Raw genomic sequence first — 21,063 nt, 5'->3', positions numbered from 1 at the left:
TTGCAAAATGGGCCTCTGTGCAGTAACTCTGCTTAGCATTCCTAAATAAACTGTTGTAACTCAACCTCTTCCTAGGCCAATAGCCTGTTAACTTGACCATGGGCCAAAATCTATTAATCAGCAATGTGGACAGAAAAATGAGCAAGTGTCTCAATAATTTTACCAGACGTATTTGACGTGGCTGTTTGGTGCCTGCTCAGCATGTTGATCGCTTGGAGGATAACGCTGTTTGGGATGCTGAGAAAGTCCAGCTCCATGCAAAATACCTGTGGTAAGAGAAGTTAAGATTTTTACTAGTTGTTTTTTCGGAAAACAGGAACATGTTGTAGTGATGTCATCTTCTTAGAGTAGTCCATAAAACTGCAGATCCAAAGTGATGTCACATCTTTGGACACTCTAGCGGAGATAATTCATTCAACATTAGAATACAATAGTCGTGCACTTAACCCTGGTGGATTTTAGCATTAGCTAGAAATAAACAAAAGACAGAATGTCAGTCACATACGAGCAATTAGGGGAAACATAATGCTCTTGAGAGCCATCAGTCCAGAATGGGACTGAAAACGTCATTTAACAATGTATGCATAAAAAGTCAAGGCCACTGTTAACTTTCTTGCTTCATATTCAGATTCCTCCATGTTTATGTCATGATTAGTAAACATTAGAAGGCAAGCTTGCCATAGATACTGCGTTTCAATAGAGGTTACTTAATCCAGCTGTTAAACATGGATCCCAAACGTTTATGGGTTCTCCTGGGGCATCCAAAATATGAGGAGTGCTACATTGTGCCAAGGTAGAGCTCTGCGGAGCAGCTTCTTTTCCTGTTTGTTCTGAGCAGAACTGCCAGAGCTAAGGGGTGCCCTGGCATGTGCGGTTTCTGATGGCTTGTAAATTTTTATAAATGAAGGCATGGTCATTAGACGGAGAATTAGCGGGGTGTAAAAACTTCACAGATATAATAAAAGTTTTACAAGGCTGATCGAAGCTAGGCTAAGCCTGATGCAGCAAAGAACTGAGCACTAAGATGTAAGCATTTGGGGAGGGGAGGCAGGAATGACTTGGATCAGTCAAGTAACTCCATGGCAAAGCAGACGTTTTTGCACTGGGGTGTAAGCAACTCGAGTCCATTTCATAAAACTAATAACTAATGCCCAGATTAAGTAATGCACTGGTTATGTTGGGCAAGGGGGGTGGTATAGTTTAATATTTAACTGCTTATGGAAATGCTTAAAAGATGCATTCCAGTTGTAACAATTAGCTGATTGAGGTTTTACAGTGTTATGTGAATGAAAATGTCGTTTGCAGTGGAGAAAGAAAGAACATGTGTTGACTTCTGTGTGGTCTCCCATCCTCTTTATTGGGCATAATCCCATTTGCAGTCTAGATGGGATGAGGGTACTCAGCCATGCAGTACCATCTATTATGATCTGAAGCCACTTGTGTATCCTCTCCTAGCACTATTGTTCAATGGATATAGAAAGTAAAATATTTTACAGACACTGGCTAGCATCCAAAAAAAAAAGGGGGGGGGAACTCTCTCTGTGCACCCAAGGTAACTCTGAATTTGTGCTTTCTGGACAGCAGCCACTGTGTGTGTGTGTGTGTGTGTGTGGCCACTGCAAAAGCAGGGAAGGGTGAATCCTACTGGGTGCTTGTAACCTTGTGGACCTCCCTTAAAGTAACTCTCTGGATCCAAGCCACTGTTTGCATCTCTATATTATTTTGGGTTGTTTACCATTTGCTAACATTTTAAAAATAATACATGGGAAGCCTATTACGCACAGCATCTCTCAGCTTTGTACTGCTTCCTTGTGGGTTTCAAAAGAATTAAACTTACCTGTATTTTTATTTTCTATGCCACCCCCCCATCCCAAAAAGGCTTAGTTTTCACTAAAAACAAGCTATCCAAAGCTTATATGGTCATGATGGGAAAATAATCTGTACACCAGACTTCTAATTGCCCAGCAGTCTAAAGACAAGTACAAATACACAGAGGCAATAGTTGCATCCAGATTCCCCCCTTTGTCACAGTCCAGCCTTTCCTGATGGTCTCCCATCCTCCAGGAGATGCTTTGGGGGGGGGTCACAGGAGGGAGGTGCTTGGGGCCAGAAAGTCCCATTCCACAGGCATAACTGCTGGACACAAACACAAATTTATTTTTTTTGAAAATAAACAGAGCCCATGAGCCTTTCATTTTAGGTCTTTCACAGACATGATTGTTACCTCAAAATGTTTGAAAGAGCATTGGTGAGCCTAACAGAGAGACTTCGCGGTCAGACTTTCGACAACCTTTTGGGCAAAAAATGATGTCCACAGATTTAGTTACTGGAAATCTAAAAGCTTCAGTGGGGCTTTGCCAGTGTAAGTGGTCAGTGACTCATCTTTTATGAAGGGAAACCTTGAGCCCATTAAAGAAAAAGGGACTTTCACATTATATGAGTAAAAAGTAAAGTATTTGCAAGTCCTTAGATTTTTTGATTTAACAATTAATGGAACAACTGTACCTGTGGGGTTGTGCTGGAGTAAGTGGTTAACATGCTATAACACATTATCTTTGGCAGTTATTCTCCACTCTCCCCAGTACAGGTCCTCTTGATCAAAAACAGCAGGAAGCATCCTCACTCAGTTTGGTAAATGGAAGCTTTGCACAATGCAGGAGGGCAGATCTAACTGCCAGCATAAGAATTGCCAGGCAGAGTCTGAGCAATGTAGCCAGACGTACCTTGAATCATAGAATTTTAGAGCTGGAAGGACCCTGAGGACCATCTAATCCAACTCCCTGCAGTGTAGGAATATGCAGCTATTCCATACAAGGATCGAACCTGCAACCTCGGCATTGTCAGCACCATGATCTAACCAACTGAGCTATCCAGAAATGTGTGTGTGTGTGTGTGTGTGTGTGTGTGTGTGTGTGTGTGTAGGGGTTGTCCTCCCCTGTTAAAAGGTAAAGGTAAAGGGACCCCTGACCATTATTAGGTCCAGTCGTGGCCGACTCTGGGGTTGTGGCGCTCATGTCGCTTTATTGGCCAAGGGAGCCGGTGTACAGCTTCCGGGTCATGTGGCCAGCATGACTAAGCCGCTTCTGGCGAACCATAGCAGTGCACAGAAATGGTGTTTACCTTCCCGCCAGAGCAGTACCTATTTATCTACTTGCACTTTGACATGATTTTGAACTGCTAGGTTGGCAGGAGCAGGGACCGAGCAATGGGAGCTCACCCCGTCGCGGGGATTCCAACTGCTGACCTTCTGATCGGCAAGCCCTAGGCTCTGTGGTTTAACCCACAGCGCCACCTGCGTCCCACATCCTCCCCTGTTAACTCACAGCATATAATACCATCCTATTGTGCCTTGGTGAGCCCACAACTGGAATACTGTGTCCAGTTCTGGGCACCCCAATTTAAGAAAGATACTGACAAGATGGAATGTGCAAAGGAGGGCCTGGAAACAATCCCATGAGGAATAGTTGAGGGATTTGGGTATGTTTGGTAAAGAGACTGAGAGGAGATATGATAGCCATCTTCGAATATCTCAAGGGCATGAGGATGGAGCAAGCTTGTTTTCTCCTGCTCTGGAATGTAGGACCCATACCCTTAGCTTCAAGTGATAAGAAAGCAGATTCTGACTAAACATCAGGAAGAACTTTCTGAAAGTAGGAGCTGTTTGACAGTGGAACGGACTCCCAAGAGAGGTAGTGGACTCTCCTTCCTTGGAGGTTTTTAATCGGAGGTTGGATGGCCATCTGTCCCGCATTGTAGGAGATAGGACTAGATGACTCTGTGCCTTCTCCAACTCTAGGATTCTATGAAAACACTATTTTAAATCTGCAGGAACACAACATGCTACAATTAAAACAAAATTTGAAAACTGACAATGACCTTGTGACTTAGGATGTTGTCAACTTCCTTGGCTAGAATGGTTCATAGGATCTGTTTCCAAATAGCACCCTGGACATTAAACTTTATACAGATATTTATCCTCAACTGATCAAAAAGGCAATTATGCGGCTATCCAACCAGATATCACTGGGGGTATAAGGATGATGACTGGGGGCATGGGGACTTGGGGCTTTGTTGTAATTGTGTGTGTATATTATACCAATAAAAACCTATTATGGAAGAAAGAAACTGGCAATTAATAAAGAACACAAAGAGTTTCACAGATTCATTGAAACCTACCATAGCCAGTCTGTGACACTAGCTCAGCTGCTCCCCCAATGGGTTTAGCAAGAACTCCCATGATTCCCTTCCCCACACCAGAGATAACACCTTTGGCCTTGAGTCCAGCTGATCCCTGGGCCTCTGACGTTTTTTGGAAGTTCTGCATTGGCTGGTCTACAATACCAGCAATTGCACCTGTAACGAGAGTATGACAGAAGGATAAACTCCCAGAACAAGAATAAATATTAACAGAGAATATTGGACTGAGAATCTGAGTATCACCTGCCTAATATAGCAATAAGGAATACCAGTTAACCTGAGGAATACACTGAATTCAGTTCTCCGCTTGTCCCTTCTTGTGTTTCTCTTTTTCATATAAACATTTACATTGGCCTGGTTCACACTTCGTGTGGTGTGGGCTTCCAGAGAGGAGCTTAACACAATTTGCTCCTTCCCAGCCCTTTCCCCCTGCTACGCTGAGCGGAGCTGAGCCAAGGTTTGGCTGAGCATGTTGTCCAGACCTGGGCTCCTGGTTAAGTTTTTTCCAACTAACCATGAGCTAGAACTAAGAAGAAACTCCTGGAAGCTAGTATGTTCTCACTAAGCTGAGGTTTGTGCAAACCAGGCCGCTTGGTGGCTTCATAATGCATTTATTCTAGGTGTTTTCTTTCCAAGTGCATTTGTTGACTGGAAAGGATTTAGGATACTGTATGTGTGTGTGTGTGTGTGTGTGTGTGTATATATATATATATATATATATATATATATATATATATATGTTAGATTGGAATTAATGTCTGCTAACATTCAGAGTTCTTTAGCTGCTATGGAAATGAGATTTTCACGTAAGCCTAAGATGGACTTCATAAGAAAAAAAGACCTGCATTCCATATATCATTTTAATATCCCCTTCTATTGCCAGAAATGCTCATAAACTAATGCAACCTCTGATATATTACCAAGCTTAGTAGAATTAGGCTTTGGGACTTTTTGTTACTATCTTTGTGAACACAACCATATTTTACTTTAATGTACATGGGTCAAACTTTTACAAGTGCCTTAATGACCCCTCCGGCTTTTAGTATCAACAGAGGACTGCAGTTTAAATCTTCTTAAATGTAAACAGGTATGTAAGGTGGGATCTCTCTTTGATCTTGAGTTTACTCAAGCCACTTACCACAGAGATGTCTCTAGATGTTGTAACTTTGATGGATAAGCTATTTGGAACTCACTAAAAGGACAATGATTGAACAAAGTGACAAGGTGTTACGTGACAACAATTTGAAGCTTAGCTGCCTGAGCAATAGGCCATGGTTGTTCAGCACAGAGGAAATCACTGGGTAAAGTCTTTAGAACTCTTTGTACAAACAGAGAGATCAAACAGCTGCCCTGGAAGGGACATCTATTTAGTTCCATGTGGACAACAAAAATGGGCACCTTGGTCAATTGCTGTTCACTATGTGCACTTGAAATCAAATGTTACTGTTCATCGATTTTGGCTGCTCCTAAAAACACAGAATGGTGAAAGGTGGGTGAAGTTCCCTAATGTGTAAGGGATAACAGAAGAGGCCATCAGTGTTTCACGACATGCAGCCATCATTCAACATGTAGTTTGCCCCTCATTGCTTTCTATTTTTTTGAGGAAAGAATCTTGCTTTTCAGTTAATCCAGTCTCATAAAAATGATGTTGTTCTTGATGGCCACCAGCTTGGATAGCTTTAAAAGAGGATTAGACAAATTCACGGGAGGAGAGGGCTCTTGATGGCTACTAGTCAATATGGTTATGTTCTGCAATGCTTCTGAATATTTCTCATTGTGGGTGCTTTGCATTCAAATTATAGCTGCACTGGGACTTTTTGAGACCCCTTAGGAAAACCTGTTTATGACATCAGATAAGCCAGTGGAAGCTAGAAGAGCCATGACATATCACAACCTACCAGCCTATCGAGAGACAAAGCAGAGATTGCAAGAATGACACTAATGGCCTGGTGTGCTGATGGGCCAATTGTTTACAGAACTATACAAGCATGCTGGATTGCACAGCAAACTATGAAATTTGATGCCCCGTAAACAACTGTGCCTGCTAATCTCTCACTTGTAAGATACAATCTGGGCACTTGCTTGTTCACATTACAATGCACGTGCATATATTTATTTGGGTGGTTAATTTCTTCTGTGACTAAGAACAGTGGGCATTATTTCAGCAATAAAGAATTTGTAAACAGAATCAGAGAGACGGGTTAAGTTCCTCGTTCTGTGTAAGTAAAACAGTGCAGGCAACTGCAGTCTAAGCCAATTTATAAACTAAAGTTTGTCGTCCATATCTTGAGTAAAGGCAGCAACAAAGAAAAAGCAGCAGTCTGGTATGCTTAAATATAACAGCAATAACTTCAGATTTCCAGCACAATGTCTAACCTGCTTGAAAAACGGGGGTTCTACTGTTCCAATTCAACTCAACTGGCCAAAATTACTGGCTGAGGTTGCCTTTAGAACTCGTATAACCCCCGTTTGAAAACAGCTGCACTGGCTGCTGGTCCCTTACTGGGCCAAAATTTAAAGAGCTGACACTAGTGTTTAAAGTCCTAAACAATTTAGGTCCCAAATATCTGGGAGACCACCTGCTACCCTAAAGACCCTCTTGGGTATTAAGATCAGCAGAGGGGCTCTTTTGTTAGTTCCACTGCCCTAAGAAGTTTTGGGTGGTTGTGGCCCAGGAGAGGGCATTCTTTGTGGCAGCTCCTAAACTGTGCAGCTCTCTTGTCAAAGCCTGGCACCTTCACCATAAAGCTTTTGGCAAATGCTGAAGATGTACCAGGTTATCCTGGCCTTTGACACCTGAGATGTGTCTTCAGGGCTCACCCTGTGACTGTGTTTTAATTGAAAAAAATAATAAAAAAATTGTCCAGTAGCACCTTATAGACCAACTCAGTTTGTTCTGGTATAAGCGTTCATGTGCAGTTTTTAAGAAGCACTGAAGAAGTGTGCATGCACACAAAAGCCTATACCAGAACAAACTTGTTGGTCTATAAGGTGCTACTGGACATTTTTTTTAATTTTTTTTTATTTCAACTGTGTCAGACCAACATGGCTACCTACCTGTGTTTTAATTGTTTTTAATATTGAATCTTAAATTTTAGTAACCCACCCTGAGACCTGCTGGTGTAGGGTTAATAATAACAATAGCAGCAGCAGCAGCAACAACTGTCACTTCCACAACCAGACAAAGTCAAGAGTGGAAATCTTTAGAGAAAGATAAATTAAGTAGATCTCATATATGATTAAGCTAAGAGCAATTTGCTGATGCCATGACTTCTACCAGACTGTGGACTTTACTAACTTCCAAAAAATTAGAAGAACTGCTGAGGAACATTTCTGCAGAGTTAAAGTATATGGTGGTGTAGACTCCAGTAGCCCCACTAAGTGGTGGACACTCTGGATGTCTATTAAGAACACTCCAGTTTCTGCTTCCTATCGTAGCTAAAACAGAAAACAATGCTTCTTAAAAACTGACACCCTTTAGATCAACCTTTCTTCACTGTTGTGAGCTGAGTATACAACAAGCAACTTAGAAGGACAATGTGACAGATCTTCAATTGCTCCGGTTCATTTTAGTGGAGATCTTTGTTGAAGATTCTGCTCTTCAGTATTTTAGATCCTAACTCCTGTAGATATACTTCTTTTATATCTGCATTCCCCACTCTCAGGAAACCTGCTTTCTGCTGCATGGACATTTTTATTAATATGATATTTGGCACCTGAAGGAAATGGCACTCACCCGCTGTTAGGAGGGAATTTTTAAAAAGTCTTGTTGCATCATCCTGCATTTTTCAAAGCCCCTGTTATGTCATGCTATGAAATAATTTCCAGCAGCCCTAACCTAATTTCCAACATTTCACCAATTCCTTGGCAATACATTAAAAGAAATATGAATCTACCACTGAAGCTGGCAGCTCTGTGTTGAATCTCTCTCTCTATAATAGCTACTTAAACTTACTTTGTGTCCAGATGCTGCCCATTTGCCTTGAAACATGATACTGTAGTCTAATCTTCTCCAACCTGGTGCCCTCTGGATAGTCTGGACTACAATTCCCAGCAGAGCCAATGGCCAGGGAACATGGGACTTGGTTATAATAACACCAGTAGGTACCAGGTTGGGACAGCCTATTGATTTCTTCAATTGTTTTTATGCAAGCTGCTTTGAGGGTTTTCCCTAAAAGGTAGCCTAGAAGTAAATAAATATTTTTGGTGTGGAGAGTGAAATACACGGCACAACAATGTCAGAAAGGAGCTAAATTGTAGTACAGGTTACTGGAAAGAAGCAAAGACAGCTTGAGATGGTGCTGCTGTTGTTTATGACAGCCTGATGGTTTCTTATGTAAAGTTCTGCTGTTAGGTTGAATTGTATAGCAACTGAAAATTTTAAAAGTGATTATTTTTTTGAAGTTATCCTCTAAATTTCTAAGCCTCTGATTTCTAAGCATTTCGATCTTTTAGGGTGATACATACTCCCAAGAATGCACAAAACCATTTTACTGAGCAATATAAATTGTGTTCTTTTGCTAGTTTAATAAATGGATGCATGCACGCTCTGCAACACACATGCTTCTAAACAGTTCAGTTTTAAATCCTACTTTCATTTCGCAAATTACTATGAAGTGGTTAATTTTTAAACTTGCAAGTAATAGTTTAAAACACCCATGGTGATCTTCTCCCCTAGCTAAGTCTTTTGGCTGGAGTTTTAATATTATACAATGTTGATGCGATGTGACCGTTTCTGCCGCAGAAATATTTTTTGTCAACATTTACTTGACATTTGAACTATACTCAAGTGTTTTTCAAACAAAAACAAGCATCTAAGTTATCTATGATGCAAAGGAAATAACCAGTCTGAAAGGTTTTCCCGTAGCTCATTAAAAGGAAACACTGGAATGAGCATGTCTTTGTATCTATATTGTTTACGTGATGACATTCATTCCGCCCTGCATCTTTTGCCACATCTAAATTAAAGGATAACTGTACTTCTAAATATCCACAGTTACTATTAACAATAAAAATGTATTCCCTTGCAGCCACTATTTTAAATGCAGCTGGCTTTTGCTTGTTTTTTAAATGTGCATTAAACTCCCTTCTCATCTAAGGTCATCAGAAAATGTTTTGTAACCTGTCTAGCTGCAATGGAACAGAACACTGAATCTAATATTTAATGCTGGATTAAAGAGCAGGATAACCTGTTCAGTCGGGAACTCGAGACTGCAACAGTTCCTCATCAGGATATATATGGCCAGGGATTTATCCCCATGCTGTATACACAGGCTAACCACACACAGGCGGGGAGCTAGAACATACCGATCTGAATTTGCAGCACTGATAAGCAAAGGCAGGCCATGTTGCAAAACCTCACTTCCACAGAAGGTTCCAGGTCAGACTTGATCTGAACCACTGTTTCTCATGAAATTGCCTCCTTCTTCTGAATTTACTCTACCCTGTGATGCTCAGCCTCTAACTACCTGTTCCACAGGTAAAGACAATTTTCATATGCAACTGATTACAGGCTGCTGCTTTATGTGAAACACTAACTCAACACTGGCATAACAAGAGAACCGGAACAAGGAACCCCGGTCTCCTCCTGTAAGTAAAGCTGTGCACAAATAAACAAAGCAGCTCATATCCTTGAGCTTCCTTTCTGTTTGAGGATATAGGCCAGTGAGAGCTTTCTGCTGAAGACAATCTATCTACCTACCCCCTGATTAGGAAGAGGAAGGCTCCATCTTCTTCAGAATTATAACTTTCATTGGGACATCACAACCACCAGCAGCAGCTACCCCACACAGTTTGAGAACTCAGCTTGCTGCTACCCCATAATAGATGGACCTTCTGCCTTTGCCTTGTCAGCATTGCCTGAATTTCTTCCCTAGACCCCATGCCCTTCACTTGACAGTTGGCTGGATCTAAAGCCTTCATTTCAACAGTCTTTGGTCTGCATGAATGTGGAGAACAAAACCTAAGAACATACCAGTCAGTTTCTGCTAAGGGGAAAAAAGCAGCAAAGCTAACTGCAGCTGAGGACGTGTGCTTTGCTCAGTGCAGTCTGCTCTCTTCCCACCCTTGCCTCCAACAGCTACGCACCTATTGCCCCATGAGACCAAATATACTGTGAAAGCCTGTCTCACTCTTGTCTTTCAACCCACAAGAATTTGGGGGAGGTGGGGGGACACTATCCCCAAATGAACATCCTAAAAATAAGAAAATCTTTTTTGTAACTATTTTTGGAGCCCATCCTCCCAAAGACTGGGTATAGTGATCATGAAATCATACAACCATTACCTAGAAGGCTGATGCCTAACCGAGAGAGGCCTTGTCTCAGTCCTTCTCCCAGATTCTCAGGGAGTTGCCTTCTCCATTCTTCCTGCCGGTTGTAATGCTCCTCATCCAGGGACAGCCGATCCATATTCCGAGCAAGGCTCGTTGCCAGGTTCGTAATTGATGTCAGTGTACCTAAGTGCAAACAGATTAGGAAGTCAAATCAACAAATTGCTGAAACAATGGCATTTTGTCCATTCAATCAAGGCACAAAATCTATACAGTAGTTCTGTCATGGTAAGGATCAATAATGCATTTTATTGGTGTACGGTGCAGGTTTTACCACAGCCCTTCAGTCTTCCTTCCTTATGAGGCCTGGCATAACTGTAACCCGCCAAGCTTTCTAGCAATAATTGCTCAGCTAATCTAATGCCACACAGATACAGAAAAATGAGTCCACATAGGGACCTCTGCAATGCTGGAAGAGCAACAGTTCTTGTTTTGAATCCTCTGCATTTTGCAGCTGGGTTTTGAAGCCACAAGATGGCACTATGTCTGTGTCCAAGCCCAGGAAAATCCAGATGTACGCTTTCTCCAAAAACATGTTCAGAAATACTTCGCGATGGTGCCTACTTTCCTTCTTTAAAAGGCTACATATGATGAGGCAATGTGGTGTAGGATTTCCAAGGTGCAGCAAAAGTACTGAACTTCTTTAACATCTCCGTTCAGTTGCTGCATGACAAAGTGGCCATGCGGGAAAGCTTAAACCGCGAGTGTTTCTAGGATAATGTTAAAGGGAACGGCTTGCTTTAAAAACACAGAGGGTTGGTGAGGTTTCTTACCCTCCCAGCATTTTGCTGAAACCCAACAAGCTAGAACTAAGATGAGGACGGCAAATCTGAGAGCTTCAGCGCTGTCTTTGAAAACTCTTAGAAAAAATGCAGCAGGGTATCTACCTTTGGAAATGTGTTTTACAAATGATGTTGTTCCTCTGGATACTCCGCTAACAAAGGCTCCAGGACCACGGGTCAGCCCTTCGTATGGGAGCCTGAAGAAATCGGCGATTCCATTCCCTATGCTTCTTACCAAGCTGGCTGGGCTGCCAAGAATCTCCAGAGATCCAACAACCCATCCTACATAAGGGAAAAGGAGAGAGAGAGGGGGGGGGGAGAGGAGTTGATGCTCACTAAAACTACAGAAAAAGCAGTTTAACCAAAAAGGAAGGGAGGGGAACCCCCTCCACTCTCCCTCCCTCCATCCCACTTTTACACAAAAATTTATCACATCACGAACTTCCTTTGAGAAAAACACGGGAAATAGCTCATCCACTACGGATTCAGCAATGGCAATCTTTCATGCTTTCTAAATCAAAGAAATCCCTTTGGCAAAAACACAAATAGCTTTAAAATGACTTCCTTCCATGAGCCTCCCGTATTTCTGCTAAAACTGCGTGTGGAGAGATGGATGCTGCATTCAAATAGCTCGAAGTAATAGGAGCAGAGGCTTATTTTGCTTAGAAGGCTTTACATCTTGTAAAGCAACTTTGTTATTTCACGTCCTCACAGTGAAAGAATCATGACAGCTAGTTTACAGTGATGCAGTGCACAGCCTTGGGGGAGTGTGAAGGTCAAACTGCTTGATGGGGTGTTGGGAAAGGGGATGCAGATTTTTGACAAGTGCGCAAGGAATTATTCTAATCCACCCCAACAGCTCTGTGCTGATCACTTTCTTGCAGAGTCTAGTTATAGCCAGATAAATGGCTTTTTGCTCAGTGCAGTTGTGTAAACAGCAATGACATTTGCATGCTGATTATGTTACTCAGAAGGAGGATCCCTTATGAGTTCCCCACAAGGGGATGAGTATGGAGGATTCCTAGGATTTAGTTTCTTCCATAAAATTACAGTTGCTGGCAGGTAGCCTGATGTCCAAGCGCATTGTCCTTTGTTTGCTACAAGCTGTGCTGCTATGCTGCCTTGGAAGCCAGAAAAGAACTGTCAAAAGGGATTGTAAGGTCACACAACTGTTGGATGTTTGCAGCACCCAACAGAATAGCCCCATGAGGCTACCTGGAGAGAGCCTGTGACCTCAGAAGACTACAGGAGTGGTCTCTGCTTGCAGGTTTGGTTGTGCATTGGCTGTACAAGTAAAACAAAGACATTTAATCATGCAGCTAATGATCAACTGAGCTGCCAATTATAGTAGGTACCGGCAGAACAGACAGACAATTCCCCTTCCCACATCTGTACTTTTTGGTCAATGGTATGCCTCAGTAACGTAATAATGTGAGAGGGATTTATATCTTTTAATTAATGAGTCAAACAAGTTTATGTGGAAAATTAATGAGTCAAACAAGTTTATGTGGAAAAACTTGGTACGCTGCCTGATTCGTAAGCAGGTGGGCAAAATTTACTTCTATCGATGATGTTCATCACAAGGAATTGTTCTCTGAATTAAACTTTGCAAGAACAACAAGAGAGTCTTGTGGCACCCTAAAAACTAATAAATATATTGTTAAGCATGCACTTACATGAATCAGACCCCTCAATAGCAGAAACTTTGATTCTGCATATACTGAAACTAAGTCTTCTTTTGACTTCCCCTTTTTCAGAGTCTCATATACTAACAACTATGCCTTTTCACTGACTCTACAGTGAGCTTGAATAGGTAATTCACAAACAGGCTACCAAATAGCCCCTCCCCCCAAAAAACCTGCTCCTCTCCTTCGTCCTGGCACCCTAAGGCCTAAGCTGGCGTCTGTTTGAGGGCAAAATCAGTTCCTCTGTGCTGTGCAGTTTGTTCAGAGCCCTAGAATGGAGAAGTCCCAGAGACAGTCTTCTTTAGAAAAACGGTCAATGCTTATGAAGTTTGGTTTCAGTGGTTTGAGTAGCATAGCTCAAGTTTGTATACTCCAGAGCTTAGGGCGAGGAAACAAGCTGGGAGACGGCTTGAACACAAGTGGAGGAAAGATTCAAATGAATGCAACCAAACACTAGTAAGGGCTCAAGGTATAGGGCGGTGTATCAATTAAAATTATCATCAGCATCATCATCATGACCATCACAAACCTGTCTATTACATACTAGGATTTACATTAAAAAATATGTGTGGGTACATTCCACAGGGACCTGCTGACTGGCTGCTGCTTCCGCCAACATGTGCATATATAGCAAGACTTATGCCTTTGGGGTTTATCTGATCCTGCTGCAAATATGTGAAACTACAAAAACCACTTGAAGAGTTTTTTTCACTCTTGGGACTCAGCCAAATGGCAGTGTCTCATCAGGCACCATCCCAAATAGCTGCATGTGCACACCAGGATGCAAATGTTGCAGAAGATACTTGAGTGCAATGCACAAATCACATTTATAGCAAGCTTTGCGCCCTAACATCCCCTGCAACATTGTAAGGCAGGTGTAGTTTACCTGTGGCCCTCTGGTTGTTATGAGACTCCAGCTCGCATTAGCCCCAGCCAGTATGACCTATGATCAGGGATGATGGGAATCACAGTCCAACAAATGGAGGGTCACAAGTGAATCATCCCTGCCGTAAGGGATTCTGAGGCTCACCTTTCACATTGCATACCACTTCACTGTTATCCTAAGAAGTCTGATCTGTTAGACTGTTTGAATTGGCCCTGTATCCAATTTGCACAACCAAGTGATGGGACTGTCATGAGGAAAGCCATCATTATTGACTATACAACTTAAATAAATGAATGAATGAATGACAAATGAACATATAGCACTGCTTTATACCAAATCAATCTATTCGTCCTATATGCTATTGTAATCCAGTATTTTCAACTCTGACTAGTAGTAGCTTTCCATGGTCTCAGGCATAGGTCTTTCATAGAGGTTTGGGAGATGCCAGGAACTCAAGCCAGAATCTTCTTTATGCATAGCATGTCACTTGTGTTCCAGTCCATGTAGATCAGGGTTTCCTAAACTTGGGTCTCCAGCTGTTTTTGGACTACAACTCCCATCATCCCTAGCTAGCAGGACTGGTGGTCAAGGATGATGGGAACTGTAGTCCAAAAACAGCTGGAGACCCAAGTTTAGGAAACCCTGATGTAGATGAATGTGCCCCTGCATGGGCTTGCACTATAAGAGAATCAGGTATGATCAAAGAGCACTCCAAGTTCCTACAAGTAGCCTATCTGGTTATGGTGTTATAATGTGCACGTGACTGTTGAATAAGTAGGACTTTCTTAATTGCACATAACACACAATAAAAGTGGTTCACAGACTGTTGAATGGTACAGGGCCCAACAGCAATTGGCATGGAGAAAGATAATGATCATGTTTCAGAAAAAGCAATTGTGCATTGGCTGTGGGTGATCAAAGGCTAGTCTCCTTTTCACTGCAACGTACATGTTCCTATATAGCAAAGGTACAGCAGAGATGGAGTCACTTTATGAATGCACATGTATGGAAGTGAGACAAGGTATCCATTAATCTAATAGACTGTTTGCTCACTATTGATCTTGTATGGGAAAGAATCAGTAAAACAAACACACTCTTCAGATCAAAGGACAATAAACATCTGTGTGCCAGTCTAGCATGAGGATTCTGTGAAGAAAGACAGATTGCTAATCATAAACGGCAGCCAAAAGGAGATTGAACAAGAAAACAGTGTTCAATGGCATAATTTGCCTCAAATGTATTGAAACAGATTGAATAATTTCATGAAAGAAATTCCTTTTGTTGAGTTCATGTTAGGAATTAGTTGCTATGAATTCTGAGTTGTGCAGGCTGGCTAGGACAAAAGAAAGAAAATCAGAATACTATTCCCATATTTCTCACAGGCTTTGCAAATAGCCTGCAAGAGAATGTTGATCTCTACTATTTCACATTCATAGCATTTTTAGATCTATCATTTTACTCAATGTGATGTCCAAGCCTTGGTCATCTTTGACTTCCCCAACAAAAACCAACAGGCAGCCTGATCATAGTTATGTGGATTTAAGCTTGTTGATCATCACTGGTGTGTAATCAAGTGTACCCTGAATCGTCTGTTTTCACGCACTTAGTCACATGCTGCAAACATTGGGCTATGTCAAAAAGGTACAAATATGGAACAAACATACCTGCTCTGAATAATGCTCCTGCAGCATAATGCATGGCCAACGCATGAATGAGCTGCCTGGCAGTTGTAAAAATGGGTCCTCGTTCAAACACAGAGAAGGAGAGAGGAGTGTGATCTGAAGCAATATAGAGCTTCAGGGAAGCATGGACGCTGACCAAGAGGCTCACCGGCTGGATTGCTAACTTCCTTAATTTCACTGGATTGGCTAAAGCATTTGCATGCTGCCTTACTGGTTCAGGAAGTATCCGGCTAATAGCCGAGGCTTCTGCAGAATGGCAAATGCCTTTGCTGTCTGGCAGGTAGGTCTCAAATAAAGTTTTGATGTAATAAACAAATGTGTCTTCTACATATAACCTGGCTGGTTTCATTTCAAAGCTGAGGTCATTCACATGAAACAGCAAATTCTGCTCTTCCGACAGAGTGAGGCAGAGTTTGATGAAGGAATTTTCATTATATTCTTCCAGATCTTTGTTGGATACCATGAGGTTGTGCACTTTGGTCCACTGTGTGGTTTCGTTTTTCTCTCCCTGGCACAGCAAGACAGGAAAATGGAAATTGGATTTGCTGTAAAGCTGATTGTCCAGCTGCAGGTCTCCACAATAGATATGGAGAGTATAAAACTGCTGAAGGCCACTTGTGGCCTCTCCGTGAAATTCATGAGAGAGAGGCCTAAGGTAGCTGGCAACTGGAACCATATGAAGGTAAATGTGGTCAACTGTGAACCGCAAAAGTTCAGACGATGTTTTTGGGCTCGTGATGTCATCATATACAGTGAGGCTCAGCTGGCTGATGAACATTTTAAGAAGGAGGCTCTGCTCTTGAGTTCTGTGGGGGGTGGGGAGAAACAACAGCAACTAGTTTCCTCCAATTTCAAATGAAATTAGCCAAGGGAAAAAATGATAATCGGGTATGTCAATGTGCAAATGTTATAAATAGGAACCAGATTTAGAGATCAAAATACCTACAGCCAAAGCATACAAAGATGTATTATTGCTTGTCTATGCCAAGTTACATCCTCCCCACCCATTTAACATAAAGATATATTTGACCTTCACTATAACATTTTATGCACAGTAGTTCTTGGTCGTACTTGCAATGTAGCATGAAGCTAAAGCAGACAACATAAAATATCCTCACACGTTGTCACATGTTACATTTTTGGCTCTTTTGCAGCAGACAAAACAGAGCGTTTCTAATATGGATCATTAACTTCACATTATGGAAGCAATATATTCCCTTATTAAATCACTGTAACTATTTTAAACTGATGATGGGTTGCTTGCTTTATAGCGTTAACTACTCTTGGCAAAACTTAACTAATAAGTGGGCTACTAAGCACGGGGAATCACTAATTTCATGGGTATTAATACTTCCATTATAGGGCATATAAGCAAAATCCACAAAAACACACCCTGCTCTTTCTGTGATGCACCTCTGGAAGCCAAGAACTTCAACTGTTATAAAAAGGTGATGTTATAATTCAAGCTGAGTGTGGCTTGCAACAAAGGTTTTGTAACTTTGGGGCATAAGGAGCTGTAATAAAGATGATTGACTACCTAGTTTGCCTAGGACCATTCTTCTGCCCTGCATCATGAGTGAGAACTCCCACAGATCTCAATGGGAGTTCTATGCAAGTAAGGACTGCCAATCTGGCCAAATAAACTTTAAACTTGTGTGTCCTCTCTTAGCCTTGTTTATTGTACCAAGCATTTCGTGTTTATCCTAGGGTGACATGACCTCAGATGTTAAGATTGTCATGTTTTACTGTGATATACAAAAAGTTAACATGTTGTCTAAACATACGCAACACATACGCAGCAACACTAGACAAAACAAATAGTTGTGCTAGATTTAATAAGTCACTTCACACCTAAAGGACTGAACACGGGAAAATTCTCCTTTATGACCTTCTAAAGCAGTTTTAGCATACCTGTTCAAACTGATCTGTTGTCCTGGTCTTCCTTCAGGCGCTAAAGTGACAATTATTGTTCCACACTGATGAGCAATATCCACATAAACGTAGCCAAAGCCAGTTAAGAACACAATCTAGAAGCGGAGAAAACGCTTACTTAGAAATTTATGAAATACAGCTACACCTTGAGCCAATTAATGTTAATACTCTTTGGACTAAAAACACTTACTCCAACGTAGTTCTATAGACATCTGTACAAATATAGTGACACAACTTGTTTGGAAATTGCAGCTTTTAGTTTTAACTTTCTGTTTCAAGTGAAATAATAAAAGCAGATTTCCTACGGCATCAGACACAAAGATCCAACAATTCAAACATCTGGTTTCTTTAAAAGCCACCAGAACTGGACATGGCACAAGACGTTTTTTCTTTACCTCACTCTTGCCATTAGTTTTGCTTGCTTGTGCACACTGCCACATGTTGTATGCCACACAGTCCTGCAATCATTTCTGTGAGGCAGAAACTCAAAAAAGGCTTGTAGTATGTATATTACTGCACAAGCAAGGCAGCATATAAACATACATTACCACACTCCTCAAAACAGCAGAATTTCCTATTAGCAGTAGGGGAGAGGGGAGAGAAACAGGAGGCTAATGACAGAGTTCTACATAATTTGACTAACCTTTATGTGAAACTATGGCCTAAAATATCTTGTACTTTGACCACTGATATCCATTTGCAGGCTGCTATTTGAAGTATCATTCACTTCATCATGCCACCAAGACGTTCATAATCTCAGTACTACTATGGCCTAGTAGCGTGGAAAAGTGTTTAAAAGTCACCAGTGTAATAATGCTTCCACTGCATGGAAAAGGGAAGCGTTCTCTTCAACGTGATTCATTTTTGATGTTTCATATGTAACTTTTCATAACTATTTCACATTTCACATAAAACTGGCGTGAAGACGGGAATACCTCAGAAGTTAGCACAATATTGGATTAAGTTACACAGGCACTCCCGTCTGGCAACTCTTCCAGCTCTGGCATGCTTGTTATGGACATTTTAGCACTGTGTCTACTTCATAGCCAAACTGGTCAACCCTATACATTACTGAGCGCACAGCACTGGGGCCCTTGGAAAAGGAACTTTCAGTGGCAGTTCAAAGTCTGTGAAAGGTTCTCCTCACTGAGGTACAGCTAGCCATGTGGCCTACTACAGGAGAGCCATATCCATCGTTCTGCTACCCACTTTTGTTTCTGATCCCTGCCCATCAGTAGCATGTGGCTCCTGAAAAGTTGCCTATGGAGGAATGTGGCCCCTTGAGCTGAAAAAGATTCCCTACCCCTGATCTATGGCTTTACTGTGGAGCAGGTCCCCTGGCCTACCAAAATAAAGACTCGGATGGCCAGACATTCACATTTAGGCTGTGGGTCTAAACGAGTGGTGAAGCAAGAATGGAGGTAATCCTTTAAAAAAGGAGTCTAAAGAAATGTTCCAGGAGAACATCTTATGTTAAAGAGCATTCTGAGGAATCATTTAAAAAAATTAAATAGGAGAAACAACTGTCCCTGAGGAAGGTAGATTTTTTGGGGGATGGGGTGGGGGCAGTGTATCTTGCTTAAGGTTCACCTCTCTTTTACCTTCTCTGGCAATTTTCAGTGTGGCCTTCCTTTCTTTTTGTCTCAATACCAAAGCAAACAGATCAGGATTGTATTAACATTTTTTTCCAGAACACCAACATTTCTTTGTATTGTTTGTTATGGTGAAGGTAACACCATCTCTTTATTTCAGGTGAAAATAAAAGCAGAGAAGACAGCACAGTTTGGGCAGTAGCATATTTGCTCATGAAGCAATAATCTGCCCTAGAGAATTTTACTGCTGTTGATGCCGCTTTGGAAAGGAAGAACTCAGCATGATTCCAAACACCTCAAGTATGGGGTTGTGGGATTAACACTTAGAAAAGCTTATTTCTCAGGAAATTACATAGAGGCAACATTAAATATAGAACGGTTTTCATTTTTTTCCAATGCTATTTTTGAGAAATCAAAGGAGCCAATCAAAGGGGAGTGCAGAATCTGTATCAGCAGGAACATTATGTAACATGCAGTGGTTTGCAAGACATACAGTTTTGGGGGTAGCTCTCTTGGTTTAAACAGCTCTGACAACTTGGAAATGTTGTTATAGCTGTAGCCTGATCTACTTTTTCCATAGTCAAGAGTGCAATGCTTGGGTTTTTGTTTTTTTATGGAAGAAGAAACCAAACGGCAGCATGCAGAGTGGATTTTATGGAGCTACACCAAGGCAGGTTGAACACACAAGCCAAGAAGGTTCTATTTATGAAATAGAAAATATCTAAAGGAAAGCCAAGAGGTAAATGGTGCAATAGCAATAAAATGCAAGTCTCTGTTAAGAATGCAGAAAATCAATGCCAACTTTCATATGCACTACCTATGGAAAAAATGTTTATGGTATGCCATGGCAAGATTTAACAGCTAGCAGAATGTAACTGAACCCAGAAGAGGAATGGCACTAACCCCTCTCAGAAATAAGCTACGCCCAACAGATGAACAACCACAATGGTTATGAATGCATTTACCTGGCAAACATACATTTTTCCAGGCGCAAAATATTATGGTCCCAATCCAGCCCACCATGGACACAGCACCCACATGTGGAGATATCTTCATATGGCAGAGTGCGGCTTTCCAGATGCTGCTGGACTACAACTCCCATTATCCTTGCCCACTGACCAAGATGGATGGAGCTGATGGGAGTTGGAATCCAACAACATCTGGAGGGACTTCATGCCCAACATGTGGCATTACAAAGCCTGGCAACCAAACAAGTTCTCTTCTTCAAGAGGATTATGTAATAATATTCTCAGAAAACCAAATCATTAATTATGGAGATACAGAAAATGTAAGGCCTGAGTACATCTCTCCTATTCCTGTCCAGTCTTCCCTCCTTCACTTGGATCAAAGAATGTGGGCAAAGAACAAGGGGGGGGGGGCTAGATAGGGAAATGGGAGGCAAACATTTGCTCCTGGGCTGTGTGCATTTATGTGTATATAGTGGGGTCAGGAAATCAGCCCTGAGTGCTCACTGGAAGGACAGATTGTGAAGCTGAGGCTCCAGTACTTTGGCCACCTCATGAGAAGAGAAGACTCCCTGGAGAAGACCCTGATGTTGGGAAAGATGGAGGGCACAAGGAGAAGGGGGCGACAGAGGACGAGATGGTTGGATAGTGTTTTCGAGGTTACCAGCATGAGTCTGACCAAGCTGCGGGGGGCAGTGGAGGACAGGAGTGCCCGGCGTTCTCTGGTCCATGGGGTCACGAAGAGTCGGACACGACTAAACGACTAAACAACAACAAGTGGGGTCAGATTAGGAGCCCTGGCCAAGCTTTCCCTCGAATGCCTTGATGGAAAAGCAATGATGGTTTCCACTCCAGTAGCAGCACAAGTAGGGATGCAACACTCCTGGTACCATGTGAATGTGGCCTGGGACTCTTAGCATAGTTTAAAATGCAGTTGTTAAGCCATCCAGTCTGCTTCTGCTAAGTGAGAATAAGAGAAGGGTAGAAATGATCTACCCTTCAGATCCTGAAG

General features: G+C 41.8%; 1 protein-coding gene and 1 long non-coding RNA gene across 7 annotated transcripts in view; one reads left to right on the top strand and one right to left on the bottom strand.

Annotated features, from left to right (window-relative positions):
* The window catches only part of VPS13B (vacuolar protein sorting 13 homolog B), a 398,969-nt gene that overhangs the window by 3,308 nt on the left and 374,598 nt on the right, over positions 1-21,063 (bottom strand). For all 6 annotated transcript variants that reach the window (XM_079984696.1, XM_079984699.1, XM_079984695.1 and 3 more), the window contains exons 55-60: positions 17,474-17,589; positions 15,545-16,368; positions 11,415-11,591; positions 10,483-10,653; positions 4,177-4,353; positions 164-266 (exon numbers count right to left, since the gene is read on the bottom strand). In XM_079984696.1, the coding sequence (XP_079840822.1) occupies positions 164-266; positions 4,177-4,353; positions 10,483-10,653; positions 11,415-11,591; positions 15,545-16,368; positions 17,474-17,589 (1,568 nt within the window). The remainder of the gene's footprint in view (positions 1-163; positions 267-4,176; positions 4,354-10,482; positions 10,654-11,414; positions 11,592-15,544; positions 16,369-17,473; positions 17,590-21,063) is intronic.
* LOC307220743 lies at positions 273-4,125 on the top strand. Its single transcript, XR_013841073.1, has 2 exons — positions 273-2,890; positions 2,923-4,125. It is a non-coding gene; the product is annotated as an uncharacterized lncRNA (long non-coding RNA).

Source organism: Podarcis cretensis (assembly GCF_951804945.1).
Source record: "Podarcis cretensis genome assembly, chromosome: 7".
In the NCBI taxonomy this organism is placed as follows: domain Eukaryota; kingdom Metazoa; phylum Chordata; class Lepidosauria; order Squamata; family Lacertidae; genus Podarcis; species Podarcis cretensis.
Note: the sequence above shows the minus strand (reverse complement) of the source record. Positions and strands in the feature narration are given on the sequence as shown.